The sequence below is a fragment of the Serinus canaria genome, chromosome 14 (assembly GCF_022539315.1).
Source record: "Serinus canaria isolate serCan28SL12 chromosome 14, serCan2020, whole genome shotgun sequence".
Lineage (NCBI taxonomy): Eukaryota > Metazoa > Chordata > Aves > Passeriformes > Fringillidae > Serinus > Serinus canaria.
In genome coordinates, this window is record NC_066328.1 from 3,149,058 (window position 1) to 3,171,473 (window position 22,416).

The 22,416-nt window shown below is 46.0% G+C and overlaps 1 protein-coding gene across 1 annotated transcript in view; it reads right to left on the reverse strand.

Moving 5' to 3' along the window:
* Window positions 1-22,416, reverse strand: part of GSG1L (GSG1 like) — a 57,381-nt gene that overhangs the window by 20,560 nt on the left and 14,405 nt on the right. Inside the window, exons 2-3 of the mRNA XM_050980048.1 lie at window positions 19,259-19,306; window positions 3,724-3,876 (exon numbers count right to left, since the gene is read on the reverse strand). Of these exons, the coding sequence (XP_050836005.1) occupies window positions 3,724-3,876; window positions 19,259-19,306 (201 nt within the window). The remainder of the gene's footprint in view (window positions 1-3,723; window positions 3,877-19,258; window positions 19,307-22,416) is intronic.

The following is a 22,416-nucleotide window of genomic DNA, read 5'->3' on the forward strand; positions in this document are numbered from 1 at the left end:
ACCCACAGAGATCTGCCAGCCCATCACAGACAGGCCCCAGGTGAGAGGAGGAGGGAGGCTCCTGCAGGCAGTGCAGGCTCAGTGTGTTCATGCCACACAACCACATTCTGTCCCAGCAGTTGGTAAGATTGATGAATTTGAACACTCGTAAAACACTTATAAGCTGCACCAGGAGGTGAAGTGAGCTTGGTTTTCCTGATGATGTGTGGGGAGAGGACCCCACTGGGATACTTCTGGTGGGGCAGGGCTGGTGATGCTTTTGTGACACTGTCAGAGCTCACTGAGAGAACTGTAGCTGGGTGAGGATCAGACTTTCAGTCCCTGAGAAGTTGAAGAACAAGGCTGCAGTAAACCACAGGGTGATCTGAGTGGCTCTGCCTTTAGCTGGCCACTGTGGTCCTGGCTTTTTAAACAGAAAAAACACCTGAACTTTATATTTAAACTGCCCTTTGAGGAAAACCAAAGCCCCCTTTTCAAGCAGTGGTGGTCAGGAGCAGCTCTGAGGCTTGGGCAATTTTGTAGCTACAGTAATTTGGGATGTTCCTGCCATGGCACCTGGGCAGTGCAGGGTGATGATCCCCAATGGGCTCTGGAAAGTGTGGGTTCAGGCTAAGAAGGTGGAGCTGGACCACTCTATCCAAAATAGTTCTTAGACCTACAGATGTGCAAATGCCTCTTGTGCTGCAGTGGCAGCTGAAGGCACTCAGAAATACCAATATTCTGCATGGTGGGTGCAGTGAGGTCTGTGTGCCACACTTTGACCATTCATTCACTGTTCCCCCGACCATTTAATTTTTTCCTGTACATGAAGGATCCTGATTTCCCTCCCCCAACCACACCCAATTTCGGGCTCTTCTTTCCTTCTCACTGTCAGTACCTAAACCACTCCATTAGTGTCCCCAGACCTGTGGATGATTCAGGGCAGTTCTGGGGGAGGCAAGCAGGGGGATGTTTGTGTTGTGGGCATGTTGAGCAGGACCTTCAGCAAGACAAATATCAGATTTGACACAAACAAGTGCAGAGGCTGAGGGAAGAGTTGTGTTACAGGGAGCTGGGGTGATTTTCTCAGCTGCCTCCTGTTGGAGTGACACACTGCAAAGATAGGAGGTGGAAAGAGCAATTCACTCCAGGAGAAATGAGATTTGGGCAGGGTGGGTGGCCTAATGGGAGCACAGCAAAGTGCTGCACACCTTGCTTTTTTTCCTGGTTGTAGTTAATTTCCAGAATGCACCTGCAGCTTGCTGAACTTTTAAAATCAGTGGATTTTTTTTCAGCTGACAGTTGTGCCTTGATCTTAAGTTTGAAGTTCAGTGTTTCTACATGTCCTGTCAGGAATTTTTCAGCCCTAATAAAATCTTACAGCCTGCCCTGAGAGCTGTCACAGTCACTCAGAGGCACAGGAGCTTTGACACAGCCAGGACGAGCCTCAGCAGGGCTGAGCTGCTGGGCTCTGTCACGCAAACCTTGCTCAGGGTTTGAGCCACCCTCAGCCCTGTGCCTGTGTGGGAGGCTGAGGTGACACTGATCCAGGTGAGGAGGAGGTCACCAGCAAACACTGGAAATGTTCTTTGTTTTATCTGCCAAATGCCAGGGCGGGATGGGGCTGGATCTGCTCCTGGCAGGGCTCTTGGTGCTGTTATGCCTCATCCAAACTAAAGCAGAATAATGCAAATCTTTTATTGTGCTGCTTCATTCACTTTTGGTTTGGTCTGTTTTAGCTGTGCCTTGCCAAGTTCTCCGTGGGGAAACCCTCTGGTCCTTTTTGCTGTACATTTAATGAGCTGAAAGGAGCTGCCTGTACCACAAACCAACAAAAGCTCCATGCCCAGGATCACCTTTTCCCCACAGCACAATGCCTGTGCCCATCCAGGCTCCAGGGCAAGAGGTGTTTGCAGGTGGAAAATCCTGGTGATGTGGAGTGCTGGAGTGGCTGGCAGTGCAGAAACACTGATCATTCATAGCTGGCTGGAGATCCTGAGCCCTGCAGGACCAGAGCTGCTTGGAGGTGTCAGTAATGGGAGAAATTAAGGAGCTTTGGAAAGCTGGAGATGAAGGAAATTTGGAAAAGAATGCATTTTTAAGCATTTTCCCATATTTTTTACTAGAAATGCTATTTGGGGAATATATCACATTAATGAAAATGTTTTATTATAAATATTATATGAGACACATATGTAAGTTTTTTAGTTTGTGTAAGGTTTAGAGGGACACCAAAATTGTGATGTTGTGGGGTATTTTTTAGTGGCTCATAGGAACAACAATAAGTGACCACACAGTTGGGATATTTTCCCCTAAACATTAGATGTTGAGCTATGAGAATGTGGAGATCTCATTGCACTTTTATGAGGGAACTCAAGCATGAATTTAATGAGGAGTGTTATGCTCCAATGGAAAGTCCTCTTCATTACCTAATTTCTATTAAGCTGTGTCATTATAAATATGCTAAGCTTAAATAAATATAGTTTTCTTCTTTCCTCTAATATCCCTGCCATTGAAAATAACAGCTAGCAGTGTACTGGGGTTTGGGGTTTTATCCTTGTTTCAATTCCTCTATCATTTTTCCCTGTAAAATTTTGAAGTTTATATTTGGAGTATCTTGGCAATGCACTTAGAAAGAGGGAAGGCCAAAATAAAAATAGAAAGTTGTGTAGGAAAGAAAACTTCATCATTCCTACAAAACTTTAAAACTGCAGTTAATGGTGAAGGGAGAGAGGAACAGCATGGAAGTAATTGATTGAATGCTGAAGAAATCCACCTAGCTTGATTTTGAAAACGGAAATGATTTTTTTTTTTAAATTCCAAATTATATCCAAAGCTGAAAAATTTGCTTTGGCAGTTCTTATCAGATGTTTTTGTCACTCAGCTGTACTTCTGACCTTTCCTTTTTGTTATTATTTCACCACTTGCAGCTATCCCTGAAGATACAAAGTCCTTCCCAGAATGTACACTGCCTGTTGAAAAGTCTTCCAGCCTGAAATGCAGCAGGATAAAATGCACTTCTATTGCAGAAATTCCTTCTGCCAGAGAGGTCCATGCAGGAGTGCACACATGGGAACCCTTGCTGTTTGTATAAATCCTGGAAAGTGGGGGTTTTAGCCAGAAAAATCTTCACAGAAGTCAAGGGGCACTTAACCACATGGTAGGAGTTCTTTTAGAGAAGTGAATTCCTCAAGTTCATATGGTGAGGGCCCCAAGTACAGACTGAGCACAAAACCAGCCCAGAAGAGCTGTTCTGAGAGATGGACATGTCCCAGCTCACTCCTGGGGCTGCTCCTCAGTGCCAGCATTAGAACCCTTTTCCTTCTCAATTTTGTTAATTAACAAGATGAGCTCCTTCCTTTGGTTTTCCAGCCTTCACCTACTTTCAGGATTAGCAGAGAAAAAAAGACTTTTCAGCTTTACATGTTTTTAATTTTCCTCTGGAAAATGAGTGTGATGATGCTGCAAATGGAGCTGAGGCTGGAGCTGTGGTAATGGCTGTGCAGGCTGGGGAAGGATAATTACTGCATTGCTGCTGTGAAATCAGGAATGAGGATATTCACTGCTCCCTGGCAAGAGGAGAATTTATCATGCAGTCTTTGTGCCAAAGGAACAAAAAATTACAGTGAAAAACTGTGATAGCTAAACAGGGGTAAGAGAGTTGGGGAGCCTCTGGTTTTTTGTTCTCTCAAAGTTGTGAAATTTTCCTTTGTGGTGGTAAAAAGGGGAAGGGGAGGTTCATACCTGAAAGCACAGTGAAGACAGCAGCAAAGGCATTTAACTTGAGCCCATCTATGACACTGCTTGAATGAAAGAGCTCGAGGCACATGAGGCTGAACCCGACGACCAACAGCATGATGTACAACACCTCGGACACCACTGAGAGCCACAGCACACCTGGGGGCAGAGAGCAGCAACCTGTCAGCACTTGGGGAACACTTGCAAGAGGTTAAAGTTGGCAAAAATTAATTAGGAAATCAGGAATGTCTAGGAGTAACTGGGTATTAGGAATTTTTTTAAAAAGTTCATTGGTTTTTGAGGTTACCAATTGTAATTTGGGGTTTTTTTAAGTTTTTATCACATCTACTGTGTATTGGGAAAAATTTCTTTACTAAAAAAGTCACAAAGCACAGTCTGCCCAGGGGAGTAGCAGAGTCACCATCCCTGGAAGTGTTCAGAAAACAAGCAAAGGTGGCGTTTCCCAAAGTGGTTTGGGGGCATTGGGACATCTACCATAAAAGGTTGGCCTTAATGACTTTGGTGGTCTTTCCCAGCCTTAGTGATTCTGTGGTTCACAGAGTTTAAACTCAGCAAACCATGGCCCAAACTAAGAAAACCAGAAAAAGCAGTGAATGAAGATGTGAAAAGTGGCAGGGTGCTAAAGACACTGCAGAAAGAACAAGCTGTTGCTTGTTCTTGCTCAGCTTGGCTACAGAACCTCTGTGGGTACGTGTGAGAACCTCTTAGCTCCTCTGAGCCAAGGCACAGCTCACAGAATTTATTTCCCCACCTGTTCCACAGTTTAGATGAGCACAATCCACCACACAGGGAGGTGATGGCACAGGGTACCTGTGTGCTGCTGGGAGCTGGACAGCCTTGGATGCCTCTTTTCCACAAAGAAAATAAATTCAGTCCATGTTTTAAAATCCTTGCCACAGCCTAGTGCTGGGGGCTGTTATTAGAAACAGCCCTGCAGGGTGGCTGGTCTCACACGGGGTGTTCTCACAGGGTTTGTGCCACAGGACTGGCCCAGAAATGGCCACAATTGCAGCAGGGTGGGCACAGATGTTGATAACATGCTCAGCTGAGGAGCTGCAGATGCAAAAATGCTTGGCTGGAGTTTCCTCAGCCCCTTGGTGCAGCACTGAGGGTCAGGGCGCTGCTGGAGCTCTGCAGGACTCGGGGCAGTGCTCAGGGCAGGGGCTCTGGGAGCACAGGGCGGTGCCCAGCAGGGACTGCTGCACCACCAGGAGATGATGTCACCTTTAGGAATTCCAGAGGCACAAAACCTCCAGCAGGATCTGCTGAGTCTTTGAAAGTCACCAAGCCATGGGGTAAATTGGAGAGGATGGGAACAGATGATAAGATTGAGTCCCTGCCCAATTTCCAATTGCTGTTTCAGCATGAGAATCTGCTCGAATTCTCCAGTACATTTGCTAACCTGATTGCTAGAGAATTCACCTGGAAACAATGAGCAGTGATGGAAAATTTCAGCCTAAGCAGTTGAAACATGGAAAGTTAAGCATCTGAAGACAATGGCTTATATTAGAAAATGTTAGCTGTAACCATAGAGACTGCTACAGGCTTCACTTATATTAATACCTTCTCTCCTCACTGCCAGAGCACATGTGTGATAAAGCCCACAGTCCAGCTTATCAAACCAGATATGCAGTCTCACTTTTATCAAATATTTGAGTGGCCTCTTGGTGACCAGGCTGATCCCAGCTCATATTTTGTCTGGGAATTCATCTTTCTAATTACATCTAATTAATATGTGCTATTTGTTGTTGCCACTGTAGCTGACCTTTTGAGTTCTTAAACCACACTACAGAGATAGCAATAAATAAAGCTTTTAATTGCTCACAGTGGCTGTGTGTGCAATATTGCATCTATCAACAGCAAACAGCTGCTTATCTCACTCCTCTTAGTCAATTTGGTATCAGGCAACTCTTCCAAAAAGGAATGCAAGTGAGAGAGAGCAGAAACAGCAGGGTTTAGGAGGGATTTTGCCTCATTTTCTCAAACCAGCAATGTTTATGATGAGAGAATGATGGAATGATTTGAGTTTGGAAGAATTAGCTGATGCAAACCTGACCCACAAACTGAGGCAGCAGAGAGCCCTAACTAATGAGCTGCAATTCATTCAGCCCACACTTGAAATATTAATGTACAGCACACCTGCCCAGGTGATTATTGCCCTGAGTCAAGCCTTGTGAACCCCCCTGGTGCTCTGTGCACACCAGGGCAGTGCTGAAACAGTGTCTGCAGCTCACCACTGTGGTGTGGCTCCACCTCTGCCTCCCTGGGGGAACATCTGGGCTCAAAGAGCTGCAGTCCATGGGGACCATCAGGCTGGTGTGCTCAGGTGTAGGGCCAAATCTCTTGGCTGTTTTTGTGAATGACCCACACAAAAGGAATTTTGCTTCTGGTGATCCTAAATAGGGAGGAGACCCTGAGTCCCTTGAGAATGGAGGGTCCTTAGAGATCTTGGCAGATTTGAGTGCGTCATCAACCAGATGACATCTAACAAGGACAAGTGCTGGGTTCTGCTCCTGGGCCAGGGTAATCCTGGAGGCACCTACAGAGAGGGGAACAAGGAGCTGGAGAGCAGCCCTGCAGGAGGGATCTGGGGGTTTGGTTGATGGTCTTGGGGGTTGGGTTGATGATTTTGGGGGTTTGGTTGATGTTCTGGGGGTTTGGTTGATGGTCTTGGAGGTGTGGTTGATGGCTCTGGGGGTTCAGGTGATGTACTCAGCTCTGTATATGCACACCCTACCTGCTGCCCACCTCTGGCCCAGGGCCTGAAGCTGGTGCTGCAGGCACCAGTGCAGTGGTTTTGGAAGGAGCAGGGATTTGGGGAGGTGCACGTGTCCCTGTGGGAGCACCTGGCTTTGTGTGTCCATTGCAAGGGGACATGCTCAGAGGGACAGGAGGGCTCTGGGAGCTGAGCCTGGGGGGGCTGGGGCCAGCTGGTGTCCTTTATCCTCCTAAGGAAGGAGAAAGGAGCAGGAGGGAGGAACACCTGTCTGTGTGGCTGGTGTCACAGGGAGTGCTTTGGCTTCCCTTCCAAAGGGCTGGGATAAGAGTGGCTTTGCCAGCAGGATCACCCTTCAAGGAAATGATGAAAAGCTCAATGAGACATGAGTTTTGCTCTCCTGTAAATCCTTTTTCTGATGAGACACAAAGGCTGGGTGAGTTTGCTGTGGGAGGCATAGTCAATTACTGCTTTTCTGGGGCCCTGTTCATATCTACCAAGGAACTCTCTTGTCTTATTCCATGGTGTTACTGAATACCTGCTCTGAGCCTTTTGTTTAGTGCATCTAATGTGGGGAAAGGCAAGTCCCACATGCTGTGTTTGGATAGTTCTATGTCCTGTCCTGCTTCTCTGATTTTGAATTTCATCTGAAATAATAATACCCAGAAAATGCAACCTGTGTATGAATTTTGGATTTTCCTGTGGCTGCCTGAAGGAGAACAGTTGCTTCAGGTTATTAATTCAGGAGACAGAGTCTTTCTGTTCTGTGCTGATGGTGAAGTGATCTCCCACTGCTCCTCTCTCAACATGAGATTCATGAGGCAGTCACTTGGCATCACTTCTACTCACAACCTCTTACAGCCTCCTTCCTGCAAAGCAGAGAGCTCCTTCTCTTGAGAGGACCTCAGTCATTCCAGGTGACAGGGAAGAAGATCTCCAGGGTATTTTTCTCTTTTCCAATCTTCCCTGCTGTCATCTTTTCTGTCTGCTTACTCCCCTCCAGCCTGTGTCCTCTGCCCCAGGGATCTGTCTGGCCCAACTCAGCTTCTATGAAAATCTCTCCTTCAGAAGAGTCAGGACTTGGTTCACTTGGAGAGTTCCACCTGGATGGCCTGTACCTGAGGCTCTGTACTCTCATCAATCAGCAGACTGCTCTCATCTTTTGGTCTCCATCCTGTTTATTCATGTTTGTTTGTCCAACAAACCCACTCTGCCTGTGCAGAGAAGGGGCTGGGGAGGAGCTCAGCTGGGATGTGCCTCTGTGCCAAGGACATTCCAATGTGAGACCTCCCAGGAAAGGAGAGCCTTGCACTTTAAAGCAAAAGCAAGCCCATAGTGGGTTCAGTGGCACTCCCACGCACACCAGGGTGGAGATGTGTGGAGCAGCCCACCCAGCATGCAAGCACCAGGACACCATGTGTTCAGCCCATCTTTCCAGGATTCCCTGGAATAATGCAGAGGATGACAGCTGTCAAGTCCCCCTCATGCCTGCTGGGCTTTTTTTAGGTGAGAAAATCGTGCTGGGTTTGCATGTTCCCTTCTGTGCTGGCCAGGAGCTGGCAGGGACCTGTCTCGCTGTCCTGTCACTCTCTGTGGAACCTCAACTTGTTGTCCTGTGCCTGGGCCCATCCTGGTGTCTGAAAGCTGCAGGAGGGTGGGCACTGTGATCTGGATTAACACTGACATCTGTACCATCAACACCTCCTGTCCTAACACACCTTCTCCTGTTTTTGTCCTTGGTGCTTCTCCCCCAGCCAGTCTGTCACCCCTCAGCAGTGTTGCTGACAATGACAGAGCCACTTCTGGGCACTGTGGGACATTTTGGATCTTTGCTCCCACCCACAGATAGGCTGTATGTCCCAGGTGGGGTTGCTCTGATTGCTCACAGACTGTGAGGCTTTTCCTGGAGGAAAAAGGGGTCACCAGCTTCAGTCACCTGTGAAGAAAAATCCCTGAAAGTGCAGGACACGGGTTCAGCTTCTCACCCAGAATTTGAGGTTAAAAAGCTGTGACTCACCAAAAGATTTCACATAAATCAACCTATATCATAGGGCTCCTGCATCAGAAGGAATCATATCACATTCATATCATCTGATCTCATGGCAGGAAGAAGATCAGTGCAGTAGCTGGGACAATAAAGAACTCTGTGTCTCTGAGGTTTGTTGTCTCCTAACCAGTGTGTGAGAGACTGTTTTCTCATGGAGCTCATGGTGGGACCTCCAGTGTCACCTCCTCAAGGCCTCAGGCCCTGCAGCAGCACTGTTACAAGGAAATAATTTTCCAGCACTCTCCAGTGAAGGGAACATACTCTTCATTATGGCTGGGAGGAGAACTGTTACCCACAAGATCCCTGGGGTTTAGGCACTCAGGTACTCCATGAGCCATCTGGCAGGATCAGTCCCTTGCCCTTCTGGCTGACAGCAGAGAGCAGCAGCATTTTGAAAGAAGATCCACAGGTCTGGGTGCATCTCTGTACAGTGGTGATCAACTCGAGTGCGTCTGCCTGAACTGAGATGTTAGAAAAGGGACATTGCAGACAGTCCTGGAGGGATCAAACAAATGGAACATTTCTTCTGATAGTGAGAGAAAGAATCTTTACCTCAGCCTGCAATGAGTCTCACAAAGCTCTTCCCAGAACCTGAAACCGTTTCAGGTCAGCCCTGGACACTGAGGAAGGAATGGCCACCTCTCACCACTGAGTCAGGGAGCTCCAGTGCTGAGCTTCCTGTGGAACAGGGATTCTGATAAAAGCCATGGGAATTCTGCTCAGCAGAACTCGAGGCATTCAGTGAGTTCCTGATGAAAGAACCCAAAGAACAGCCCTGTTAATGACTTCCAGGAGGTTTGAGCTGAGTTCGCTTGATACCCAAAGTTCATTCCTTGTTCAAATCCACTGCCATTTCCTGACACAGAACAGGAACAGTTCACTCCATCTTCTCCATGAGAGAGCTCTGTTTAATCAGAGCCATGTCAAGCCTGACACGTTCTGTGCTCCTTCCCCACAAAATCCCAGGATGATTCTTGTGTTGCATTATTAAAACCATGCTCAGGCTTGTTAGCAGTTTGGATTGAAACCCCAAGAACTTGGATGACATCTGAATGGGATTATGTGCAGGATGATAAAGAAACATTTCCTGCTGTTTCTGGAATGCCAGAGTTCCATAATTTCAATTCCTGTTGAGTTTTTGAGATTAATGAGTCCAACAAACCAGTTCTGGAGAGTTTAAATCACATCTATACTTCCTACCACCTACAGTCACATGCAGCCATGGAGTTTGATGCATACTTGTCAAATCAGAAAAGCTGAGTTTTGGTGCCAGCTCACTATGCTAACAGGATCTGATGGCAGATTCTGAGGTCCTGTCTCCAGATGAAATGATGAAATCCTCTTCTGGATGCTCCTTCAGGCTGGCCAGGCCATGGGAATGACTGTCAAGGATCCAGTGTTGGTGCATATTCTCAAAGAAACACTGAAGAGGTGGCCAACACAGGAATTGCTGGGTGACTTCAAAGCATTTTGAATCCATAAACATGAGCTGTTTGCTCTTAAAGGATTTCTTCAGGGAAAGTCATATTGCTATTCCTGAAGGATGATGCTGAGTCATGTTAACCATGTTATACCCAGCAAAGGCAGGGATTGTGTGCCTGGAAATGTTTGTCATGCATTTTGGAGAGTGGCTTGGAAATTATCCAGCACAAAGAAGCCCATAAATGAATGTATTGCCTACTATGCTGTGTGACACTGCCTGCTGAAAGGCCAGCCTTCCTGAGCAGTGCCCAAGAAGAAATGGTCTGGAATCTGTATTGATTTCTGAGGGCCCTTTCAGACAGAAAATTAGCTTCCTAATTGAGGCAGGCTCACATTCAGAATGCCTCAGTGGGAATTCATCCTCCTTAGGAACACCCACTGCCTCAGCCTGTGCTCCCTGTGGATCTGTGGCTGCTGCATTCTGGCCCTTCCCAGAGCAGAGCTGCCCTCCTGGAGTTGGAGCTGCCCAAAGCAGCCTCACCTGAGCTGTCACACTCTGCCACGCTGTCCCTGAGCCAGTGACCAGGATAGACAATGCTGCAGGCAGCCAGAGAGCTCTGGGAGAGCTTTGGAGCTCCCCATAACTCAGTGTCACATGTCTGCCCTGAGAGCCAGGGTCTGTCTGAGCTATGGTGTGACACCAGCTCCAGCCACTCCTCTGCCAGTTCAGCCCTGAGCTGTCTGACAGAGTCTGATGGGCAAGTAGGAGCTTTAGGGGGTTTTGTGCATCACAGTTCATCATATGACAAAACCCCTTCTGTCTGCTCAAAGCAGTGGAGCTGAGCAATGTGTGCTCCTAAATAACCACTGAGATCCTCGTGCCTGACTGAGGACAAACCAGGAGCATGGCACTTGAAGGACAAGCCAGTGCTGCATTGTGGAGCAGCTGAGGAGACACCAGTGTCCAAGCAATGCTCTCCTGGAGAGTGTGGAACCTCCTCACCTCCCCACTGGCAGCTGCTAACCCAGACACTGCTGCTGCTGCCTGGGGGAGAAAGTGCTGCTCTCACCCGGTGCTTCACAGCCATTGTCCTCAAGGTCCCTGAACTGCCAAAAAACCCCGGGAAACCACAAGAGGCTGTGAGAAGTCACCTAGACAGGTGTCACCCCATGTGGGATGAGAAGAGCCATGTCTGAGGGCCAGCCCTGGTTCTGGGACTGTGGACTTGCACCCTGCAGGTGTTATCTTTTCTTTGTGCAAAAACATTTCATTCTCCTCCTTGGTCAGCCAGGCACATGGGGAGATGTTACCCTTGCTCATGTTAGCAGCAACAAAAAGTTCTGCTCGTGTGGTCTTCTAGTCTTTGCTGTCCCTGTGTTTTTTCTTGACTCATTGCTCTGCTTTTTCAGCCTTAGTGACTTTGTTGGAACTGACACCTGGACCTCACTTAAATCTCTCTTCTCCAAGAGGGAAGAGAGGAAACAATAAGGGCAAATGGGCACCCACTGAGAAATGCTGTGCACATTGAGCTGGCCTTACTGCTCTTACACATTGAAGAGCAGTAAGGCCAGCTCCATGTAAACCTCACTCTCTCTTCCAGTGCCATTCGGGTGGGTTTAGTCATCTGCTCTTCTCTGCCACTCCAACACTGGGAATTCCAAGCCAGAAATGCTGGAGTGATCGATACAAAATGGTGAGGAGAGTGAACCCTGAGCATGTTGTTGTGGCTGGCAGCGGGCTGAGCGCTGCTGGTTAATGCGTCACGGCAGAGCCGACCATCTGCCCGTCCTCTCGTGCTGCAGAGAGGCACAGCACAGAGCCACCAGAGACACTGCAAGCCTCCTGACCCTAAATGCCACCTGAGCTACCTAAAGCTGCCTGCTCCAGTCAACTGAATCGGGCAGCAAGGGTAGAAAAAGGGCTGGCACCCAGACAGGGACTGCACCTTGCAGAACATGGGAAACCAGAGGAGGAATACCTGACACTTCTGAGGGGAGGGAGGAAAAGCTGTGTTTTGGTTTTGTTTAGCTTTAGCTCTTGGTTAGTTTCTTTATTTTGGAAGGTGAGGTGGAGCAGTGACTCATAAAATGATTCTCTTCTATGCGATGATGGCTTTGGATGGCTTTGGCATCGAGCAGATTGAATCCTGTGTGTGGTACTGAGCAGACTGTGGGATATCTTTGTATCCATAATCTCTTTTTCCTGGTGTGGTAGTAATATAATGAGTAGAGCAAGAGAGTGGAAAAGATGATGAAAAATACTCTAAAAGAGAATTATCCCACATGCCTTGCTAAATATATTTGGGCTCAGTGTTTCCCTTTGAAGACCACCAGTGCAGGGCCTGTGATGTACTTCCACCCTCAGCACTGGGCTGAGAAATGAATGATGTTCAGACCAGAGCTCTCCACATCTTTGGCATCCCCAGTGTGAAAAACAAGACAGTTTCCTCCTTCAGTAATTAGGAATTTAGCTGTAATTCTTCTGGTAAGAATGGTTTCATCTTTGTATGTCTAATTGCCCTTTAAAACTAACTTCAGTGATTCATAACAGAAGTGTAAGAAAACACAGATAAAATACAAGTAGCACATTTTTTCCTGCATACTTAATCATAGCTCTCCTGTGAGAAGTGCACAGGTATTTGTCTGTGTGGGTATGGATTTACCCCACTGCAGATATATGAACAGTAATGCAATAGGAAGTATTCAAGAAGAATATAGAGCCTGATTTGGAAAGTGTACAGTTCTTTTGGGAGACCCAGTTACATTTCTTTTTACAGAGGCAGGTCTCTAAGTGCTCCTCTTTGAAAATTGATCCTCTTTTTTTCCTCTTAGGAACATCTACCCAGTACATAAAAAAGGAGGTTTGTTTTTCACTTGGCTGTTACAAGTCTCGTTTGTCTCTTTTCTAGCCTCAAATCTGCTCTGCCTTGTCCTTCTCACCCAAACAAGTATTTCCCTATTTTTGACCATAAATGTCACTTTTCTATCTATGTCTTTAAATTTTATTGTCAGTGCTTTGAGCTGGGGCTGGCAGGGGAGGGATGAGAGGTGCTCACAGGGAGCTGCAGGTGGATTCATCATGAGTACTTGTGGTGGCATGGTGACTTCTTGTTTTGTTCTTTGGTTCCTACGATGATCCTAATATTTCTTTTTCATCTTAATCTCTGCAGAGCAGTGAATTAATGTTTTCATAGAAGTGTCTGTCATCGCCCAAGAACTCTATCCTGAGGGGAAAAGCTAATTCAGAACCCATCACTATATATGTAAAGGTAGGATGACTCCTCATCTTCCCCACTTGGCATTTATCAACACTGATCATTATCTGCCATTTGCTCTCAGTCACTCAGTTTGTGCATGCTTCAGAGGCCTGCAGTGTATCCAGTGGTTTTCAGGCTTTCAAGCTTCAGTTGTCCTTTAAGCTGAACATTTTCATGTATTTTAAGCAGCTCTTGCTTTTCTTGGGTTCCCTTCTTCACAAATTCTAAACCCACTCTTATTGCTTCTGAAGGATGCTGAATCTGCCATACAAGCCATACAGGGACCTCTTAGTAACATTTTGAATCAAGTGCAGGGGTAAGTCAAGAGTAACAAGCTTCCCACTAATTTCTCCATGCTCACATCCAAATTTTGTCTCTACATCATCCATAACATTTCTTGGTCTGTGCATGGTGTTTTACTCAGCTCCTACTGTTTTGTTTTCAGTCCTTACACCTTCTCTGCTATCAGGTTTAACCCTGCTGTCTCTGAAGCTGTCCCAAGAGGTGATCACTAACATAATTCTGCATTTTTTATCTGAACATGGAATCCATCCACAGAGATTGTGTTGCTCATTAATGACATTACCTTGTTATTCTGATTCAGCTTTAGTACATGACATCTGCTTTGTCTTTCAGTGTAATCAGCAACAAGACGTTATTGTCCCTCTAATTATCTTTCTCCCATCAAATTTCTGCTACACCTATTATGTCAGGATCCATTAAAATCAGGCATCTAGTTTTTCTGTTCTCATTAATTGCTGTTGGAGTGCTGGTCTAGGAGCATGTACAGAACTGGCTTAGCTTTCTCTTTTTTCTGTGCTGTGTTTAGGTGAGACTTGATTTGTTTACTTGCTGTTTGCCATGTGCTACTTCAGCTCTGCCAGCCACTTTTTAGGCAATGCAGAATTGTTATTGCTTCATCTCTCCAGGATGCACCACCACAGGCTGTGTAGAGGATGTTCAGGAGGCACCTCCTACCTCTGCCAGGCCAGTCCCTCATTTAAAAGCTTCCCTGTAAGATTTTGGACTGTTCAATGTTCACCAGCCATGAGCATTTTCCTTCTGCAGGGTTTTGCCTTGCCTCAGCCTCTGTGGTCTCTGAAAAGCCTGGTTTATTTTGTGTGTGTGAATTTATCAGCAGGTAGGATGCAGTGCAATGCAGGCAGCTGCTGGTGGCCTGCTGCCTTGCCATTCCTTGTGGGAATTGTTCCACAAAATCAGGTACCACAGAGCCCTGGAGTAAGCTGGCCAGGCTGCAGCACACCTGTGAGGAGCCTGCCCTGGGAATCCTGCCCTGTGTTTGTGTGGCCATCTCAAAGCTCTGAGCCAGCACTGACATTTGAGCCTGTTCCTGCAGCACTTCCCCACAGGCTGCTCAGGCCAGAGCCCCTCATCTCCAGCTCTGGTCACTCCAGGTGCTTGCAAAGTGCCAGCCTCCCCCAGCACCATCCCAGGAACTGCTGGGGGCACCACATTTCCTGCAAAGCCCTGCTCTTCTCCAGCAAAATGCTTCCAGCACAAGTGCTGCTTCCAGCTGATTCCTCTTGCCCAAGGAGTTGGGCTGGGCTCATCCTCTGGCTGAGAGCTGGCAGTGATGCATGCAGAGAGGGATGCAGGAGCTGCAATTCCCACACAGCAGGGGGAGGAACACCTGTGGGTGTGTTCAGCTGTGGTGTTATGGTCACTGAAACCTTTTATCTGATCATTTATTTTGCTCTCCATTGTGGTGTCATGGTTCCCCTTCTTCACAACTTATAAAACCACAGCTTTTAAAACCACTTTCCCCACAATTTTTGGTCTTGGTTTCTTCCTTTTGAATGCATCCTCCGTGGCCTCTTAGGATTTTTCCTGGGCAGAGATTTGAGGCCATGGGAATGGGATGACAGAAGATGCCATGGGAGGAGGAAGAGTGTGGTGAGGAGTGTGCCAGCCTCAGTGTCCTGGTGGGGCACCACAGAAGTGTCTGCCCCTTGCTGAATAAATCACCCTTTTCTTCCTCAGGCAGCAACAAAACTTTGATGAAGTTCTGTGGAGAATATCCCAGAAGAAATTGAGAACTGAAATATCAGGTCCAGCCTACTTTGACAGCTCCCTTCCAACTGCTTTTGGAAATATTTGCTGTCTTTTTGCTCGTGTCTGGACTGAAAATTAGAGCACTTTGTGGGCCCCAACATCTGCTCAGTGAGAGCCCATTAAAAGCCTGGCCACTGTAACCAGCTATTGCTCTATCATTTTTATCAATAGCAAATGTAAACTCTCATAGGAAAATGTGGTTTTTTTCTTCCAGTTAATATCTACCATCATGAAGCTGATTTTGTTAAGCAGCTTTGGCACTAAGAACCAGCAACAGCTAATAAATTCAATGTTAGGCTTATGAGGTTCTGACAGATTGCTGGCAGCTGCCTTAAATGCAGGAAAAAGCTCTCCTAGTGTGGGTTGGAAATGCTTATTTATACCATACTGTGGGTCTGTTTGCCCCAAATTTTGCTGCCTCCTTTTAGTAGATGTCATTGGTGAGATATATGACAAGGGTACAATAACTGATCAGAGATGCATTTTCCAGCTACACTGGAGATCAGCACTAATGCATAAAGAGAGGAAGCTCAGCCATAAACCATGAGACTTTTACTGTAAAAATTTTCACTTATGAATGCAAGGCTTGTGGTAAGGATGTGACTAGACCTCATCATGGATGGTTTTATTTACTGTGAGTTTTTATGGTAGTTCTTTTTCTATATCAGAGGGTTTTAAATAATCTGCAGGAGTTTAACACCACCTTGCTGTTAATTGGTGGTGGACCCAAGCAAAGATGGGCTGTGCAACTACACTGAGTGTGTTCTTAGCATGCCTTAAAAGTGAAAGTTGATGTGCTCAGAAAAAGGCATGGGCTTCAAGAGCCTCCATTTAGCTTAAAAGCTGGTCAGACAGGGATCCTCTTTGGGCCAGGAAAAACCAACTAAAAGGAAAACTTTGGGAAACCTGAGTGCTCAGCTGGAGTAATGGAGCTTGTATTGCAGAGACGTTTCAGGTAAACAAAATTGCAGAGACATTTCAGATAAACAACCACTTTTTGGTGGTAAGTGATGCTAAGAATATGTACAGAAAGTGAATAAGTTGCAGTCTCATTGTGAAGCTGTTTAGTCCCAAATTTCCCAGTTACATGATTGCCTGTGAAACCCACAATGTTTGAACTGAACTCAAATTTGCTGTTCACTGTATTTCATCCTTTCTCATTGACTTGGACTGGCTGGAACTGAGTAGTTGATAAGCCTCTGGCCATTAAAGTCAATGTTGAGTGAGGGGATGAAGAAATTAAAGGAATGGGAATTTCTTTCTAACTGGAAAAGAGCAGATTAAGTCAAGACATTAAAGAATTGTTCAGTGAAAGTAAATCAGGCATCAATTTTCTCTTCACATGTGGTGAAAGTAGCTCTGGAGAGCACAAGACTGATGGTGAAAATTCCAGATTAACCATGTTGCAGTGTCCAACTTGATGTACAGTTGTGGAATTTATGCTGGTTTTGTTTATGAGTCTGATGGTCAGCACTTTCCATGTCTGACAAAGCATTCCCCTCTCTTTCTGTCAATAGGCCTTACAACTCCATGGAAAGTCTTCTGAAATAGATGGAATTTTCTTTATAACACTACACAGAAAGAGCCTTCCTTCCTCAAAAAAAGAAAAACAGAATCATCTAGAAATATGCACTGACATCATGCAACAACTCCAAAATTCTCCTGGAAAAAAAAAATGCTGACAGCATTTCACACAACCAAAAGAAATCCTGAAAGTAAAGCACTAAATGCTGTTTTGGAAAGTGTGTGGGTGATGCCACCAAGCATTCTGCACCATAATGAAGTTCCAGAGAAAGGGGATAAAGCAGAAAACACCCCAGTGCCTTTAGATCAGGCACCTTGTGCCAGCTCTGGTCTACCTGCTGGAGGGGCTGCTGTGCCCACAGCCCTGGCATGGCAAGGCAGGAAGATTCCCTTGCCCAGCTGAGATTCCCTTGCCCAGTTGCCCTTCCAGCTCCTCTCCCAGCCCTGTCCCTGTCCATTCTATCTCCTTTCCTGTGACTCTCCTTCAGCACCAGTCCTACTCCTGTCCTTGGAGAGAACTTTCTGGAACTTTGAGATCCTCACTGCTGTTCTGGAAGCTGCTCTAAAAAGCACAAAGTACCCCAGTGTATTACAGGAAAGTGCAGCTTTCAGCTCTGTGCCCTACTCCTGATGATGCTTTCGGGTTTTAGCTTTTCTATTTATCATATATTTGTAATCCTGTAGTTTTAGTGTCTAACTCTGCACTCCACACACAGTGGGAGCTGCTGCTTCCCCATTTTGGGCAGACACAACAATTCCTCTCCAGGTCTGGGAGTCAAGGACACCTCACTGCCTCAAGCCTGAGAGATGGAAACAAAAGGGAGTTGGGGGGAGCAAATCTGGGGTAAATGACTTAATTACCTGGAGCTGTAATTGGAAGATTAACCCCCAATATGCAAATGGACCAAACTTATAAAAGTGTGAAAATCTGTGACTCTTCATCCATTTTGGATGCAGCCCCTGGGGAGCTTTGTCTGCCCCAAATGTACCTGAAGGCTCTTCAATAAATGGAACTGCTTTTGATTCCCTAATTCTGTCTGGCCTCTGGTTTTAGATAGCCCAAAAAAGCATCACTGAGTCCTTTTGTCACGTTTTCTATCACAGTTTGTTTCCTGGTGGCTGCTGAATGTGGAGCTGCTGGTTTTGTAAGAGCCTTTGTGCCCCAAGGTCCCATTTGTGTGTGTGAGATTTAACTGGGAGCCCATTAGCAACACTAATCCCAGGCTTGTTCTTCCCTTATGTGCATAATTTATTTGGGTTTGCTTACAATGAATTTCACAGAGGCTCTGTGGCTGTTTCTCTCCCTGCAATATCCCCCTGCTTTATTAGCAGTAATTGCCTTTCTTCCCATTTTCCAGTGGATCAGCAATTCAGGCAAATGAAGGAAAATTGTTCCTTACACCATTTACTGCTGCTCCACCAAGCCTGAGGAAGGCACCCTGTGCCCAAAAGGTTCTGGGATTGTCTCAAGTGATCTGACAAAAGATATGGGGTATCTCATCAGCTGGGACCAGGATGGGCTCAGTTCACTTTAACTGAGCTTTATTGAGCATTTTTTCCCTTATAGATTTTAAAAAGTGGGGTAAATTGCTTCTGAAAATGAAAGAAATCTCAATGATCAAATAAAATTCAATACCGGGATGAGGAAAATGGTTGCAACCTGCTTCTGTGCACTTGAATGTATAACTTTTCACAAGGCTAAACCAACCAAAGAAGGATCTGGATGATTCCTTCTCACAAAGAGATAACTTTGGTACTGTGACTGTATTTTTCTGACCATAAATGTCTTCATGGCCTGAGGAGACTACACAGCATTTCCTTCCTCACTAGAGTCTGTCTGTGGTATTTGCAGGGTGCCCAGGATGAGGTGAAGAGATGAGCCTGACTCCATGTCCTTAGAAGGCTAATTTATTATTTTATAATAAAAAATGCTATACTAATACTATACTAAAGAATAGAGAAAGGCTTACCAAGAATGATCATGAAAAACTCGTGACTGACTCCTCAGAGTGTGACACAGCTGATGGTGATTGGTCATTAAGTAAAAACAATTCACATGGAACCAATCAAACATTCACCTGTTGATAAACAATCTCCAGCCACATTCCAAAGCAGCAGAACAGGGAGAAGCAAACGAGATAATATTGTTTTTTCTCTGAGGCTTCTCAACTTCCCAGGAGAAGAAATCCTGGTGAAGGGATTTTTCAGAAAATATGACAGTGATATCTGTCTTACAACATAAATAAATATTTTTCTTGAAGAAAGCCATCTGAGTTAAGATCAAATAAATGACAGAGCTGCACAAAGTGAGCAAACAGCTGTCACAAAGCCTTGTTTCAGCTGGCTGTGTGTAACGTGGATGACATGTGGGTCCCTGTGTGCTGGGGAATCCTGCTTCCCCTGGCACTCAGGTCCCACAAGACACAACACTGATGCAGTCTGTGAGATGGGAGGGAAAAAGCCTTGGCTGTGTGCTCTTACCTTTTTCAGAAGCCGGGGCAAGGTCAATAAAACTTCGACATTTTTCACCTTTAAAAGAAAAGGATTGTTTTAGGAGACAGAAGTGGGTTGGTGTCCCTCTGCCTCCTCTCTATGCCTGGTGTTCCTGCCCTCACTCCCCCCCCGAGTCTCTCCAGGACACTGGGAACAGACATTCCCCTGTGCCCCCACCCCCTGTGCCCAAGGGCGGGACTTCCCTTGGGGTGGCAGCCCCTGGATCAGGAGTGTGGGTTACAGGCAGTGCAGGGGATCCCTCCTTGCAGGCTGAGCACCTGCAGGGCCAGTGATGCTCTCCCGAGGGCAGGAGCAGTGCTGGGCTCTGTCTGGGGTGACACAGGGACAAACACCTCAGCACGTGGCACTGGCAGGGCAGGGCCCGTCTCAGCCACACTTTTGCCATTCTCATCACCACACAATGCCCGTGTCCCACCCAGAGTGACCAAAGCTCCCAGTGCTGGGGCACTGCCATGGGCACAGAGCTCTCCATACAGGATGTGACACACATAACTGAGACAAAACCTGAAGCACAAAGCAGCTAAGGAAATGTACAAATGTTTTAAAAAAATGTTTCAAAAGCAGGCAAATACCTTGCTCTGAGCATCACAGCCTGTGCCCCCCGCCCTGCCCTGTGCTCCACTGTAAATTAAATTCTCTCTGTTTAGGACCCCTTCCCTAGGGTTCAAACTTTTGCCCTTGCAGGAATTCTTGAGGAGTTTCTGAACAGGAAATGTATCTTAGGGTGGAAGCTTTGACCTTTCTTTTTACTTCAGGTAACCAAAGATGATCAAATAATTCCTCTGCCCTGGCTGCATCCCTCCACCAAGAGTATGTGCTCCTTTTGATACGATGTGCTCCAAGGAGTGCTGGCACATCTGCCAGAGGTCATGGAATAAAGTCCATTTTACCCTTTAAGACTGTAATTGATGCAAAGGCGGTTATAGGACTAGGCTTTTTTTTTTTTTTAATTAGCTTTGCTCATTTTTAATTACAAAGTTCAAAAGACTAATTTAGGAAAGGTGAGCCATTAAAAAAGAATAAACAGTGAAATGCCACAGTGATGGTGAAGTCAGTGTATTTTTTTCTTATTTGTAATTCAGTATACATAAAAAGCAATATAAAGTGTTCACCTTTCTGGTGTCTTTGCTGGAAAGATTGAGATAAATGTAATCATTCAAATGACAGCTGTGTTGACATAAGAATCTATTATTTTGATGCTATTATTACTCCTTTTTATTTACTTTTTGCAGTTTTAAATCCATGCTAAATACGCTGAGAGGTGCTGTGTATGTAGTCCATTGTCTATGTCTAAGTAGCTATAAAAAGGTTCACTTGACACTGACATGCACATTTTGATATGTCCAGGGGAAGGATTTCTACTCTGTGAGTCCAGAGGACAGCCAAGAAAAGGAAGAGACACTTGGCTTGCCAAAGCACCTTCTCTGTTTCCAGATACAGGGCAGGCTCTGTCTGGACAGAAGAAGTGTCAGTAAGTTTGGGGGAAAAAGATGGAAAGGTAACTGGTGGATCACAGAAATTACCAGCCCTGCACATTTCCCATTCAGAACAGGACATGATTTTCCTACCCAAATTCTGAAATGCTCCAAGGATGGTAATACCCATCCCTTAGTGACTTGAGATGGACTTTCTTCCCTCTCTGGTCCACTTCTGGAGAAGTGTTTCCTGATACCCAACCCAAACTTCTGTAGCTGCTCTGGCATCAGTGCAGCCACTCTTTGTCTGTCTGTAGGGACATGAACAAGCCCAGCTCCCCCAGGTTATTTAGGTTCCTGACCAAGAAATCCAGATAAGTGGACTATGAAAGAAACTAAATTGTAAGCAGAAAACATTCTCATCCAGAGCCTCTGAGTTTAGGGTATGAGGTTTTTCAGGAATTTTATTGACATAAAATCAAGGAAATATAGGGAGAGTGACCTCTAGATTTGGAGTTGGTATAAGCAGATTAAGCAGGATTTTTCATTCTAGCCATATGGATATGTGGTTTGGCTCTGTTTTGTTTTTTTTTTTGTTTTTTTTTTTTGTCAGATGTAAGTTATTACTTTTATCACAGTTTTATTTGAACCTGACTTCAAGCTGTCTCTCACTGATCATCCCTCACTTGTGTTACAGTGAATCCAAAGCCATATTACTGGAAACCTTTAACAAATATCTGTCTCTCCAGAATGTTATCCCAAGAAAGGCAAAGGGGAATGGCCTTTGCTACTGGAAAAACTGCACAGGCTGCTCTGAGAGCTGGTGGTGCCTTTCAGCCACCTGGCAGGGGACAGAGTCTCTGAGTTACCAGAGTTTATCTGCAGGACAGAGGAGAGGGTGGTCACAGGCTGCTGGGAGAATGAGCATCCTCTTCCTCCCTCAAACTCAGCTTGCCCAGAACACCATCTCTCCCTGTGGTGAGACCTCCAGTTTAAATAACATGGACAGAAAGTGCTGGAGTGTCCAGAAAAAGTCCTCTAGGAGCCATAGCAAAAAGAATGGCTGGAGACAGAGAAGAGCCTGATGTCACCTCACTGCTGATTGTGCCTGGCTTGCTGCTGAAGGTTACAGTAGGAACTGCACAAGCAGTTCCTGACTCTTCCCTTTGCTGTTCCTGCTGCTGGAGCACTGGAAAACCCTCTTCCATTTTCAATGGTAGTCACTGGTGGTATTTATAAAGCACAGTCACACTTGCACATGCAGACATGCATCTCGCTGAGAACTGAAGATGTCAGCAGTGCTTTCACTGTTCCTCTTAGGATTTATTCTAAGTTATTTTTGGGTATCTTGTATAACTGATCTCTTAAGCCCTCTTAAGTTTAATTTTAGACTTGGCAGAGTTTATCCTGCTGTGCTGTCCTTTTCCAGATGCATCTTCTCCCCCTAACCAGGCTCCTGGAGAGTCTTTAGAGAATATACAAAAGACTGTTCAGAGAAGCAACAAGAAGAGTCTCTGGGATTCATCCCCTGAAAGCCCTGCCTTCCCCTGTTTGTGGCTGTGATCCTGACAGGGAAGAAAGCCAAGGAGTGACCTCTCCTGCCCTTCACTTGAGCAGAAAGAAGAGGTGGGACCTGGCTGGAATTCTCTGTAGTGGCACACAGGAGCAGTAGCCATGAGCAGTGCACATGGGGTTCTCTGGAGCTCAGCA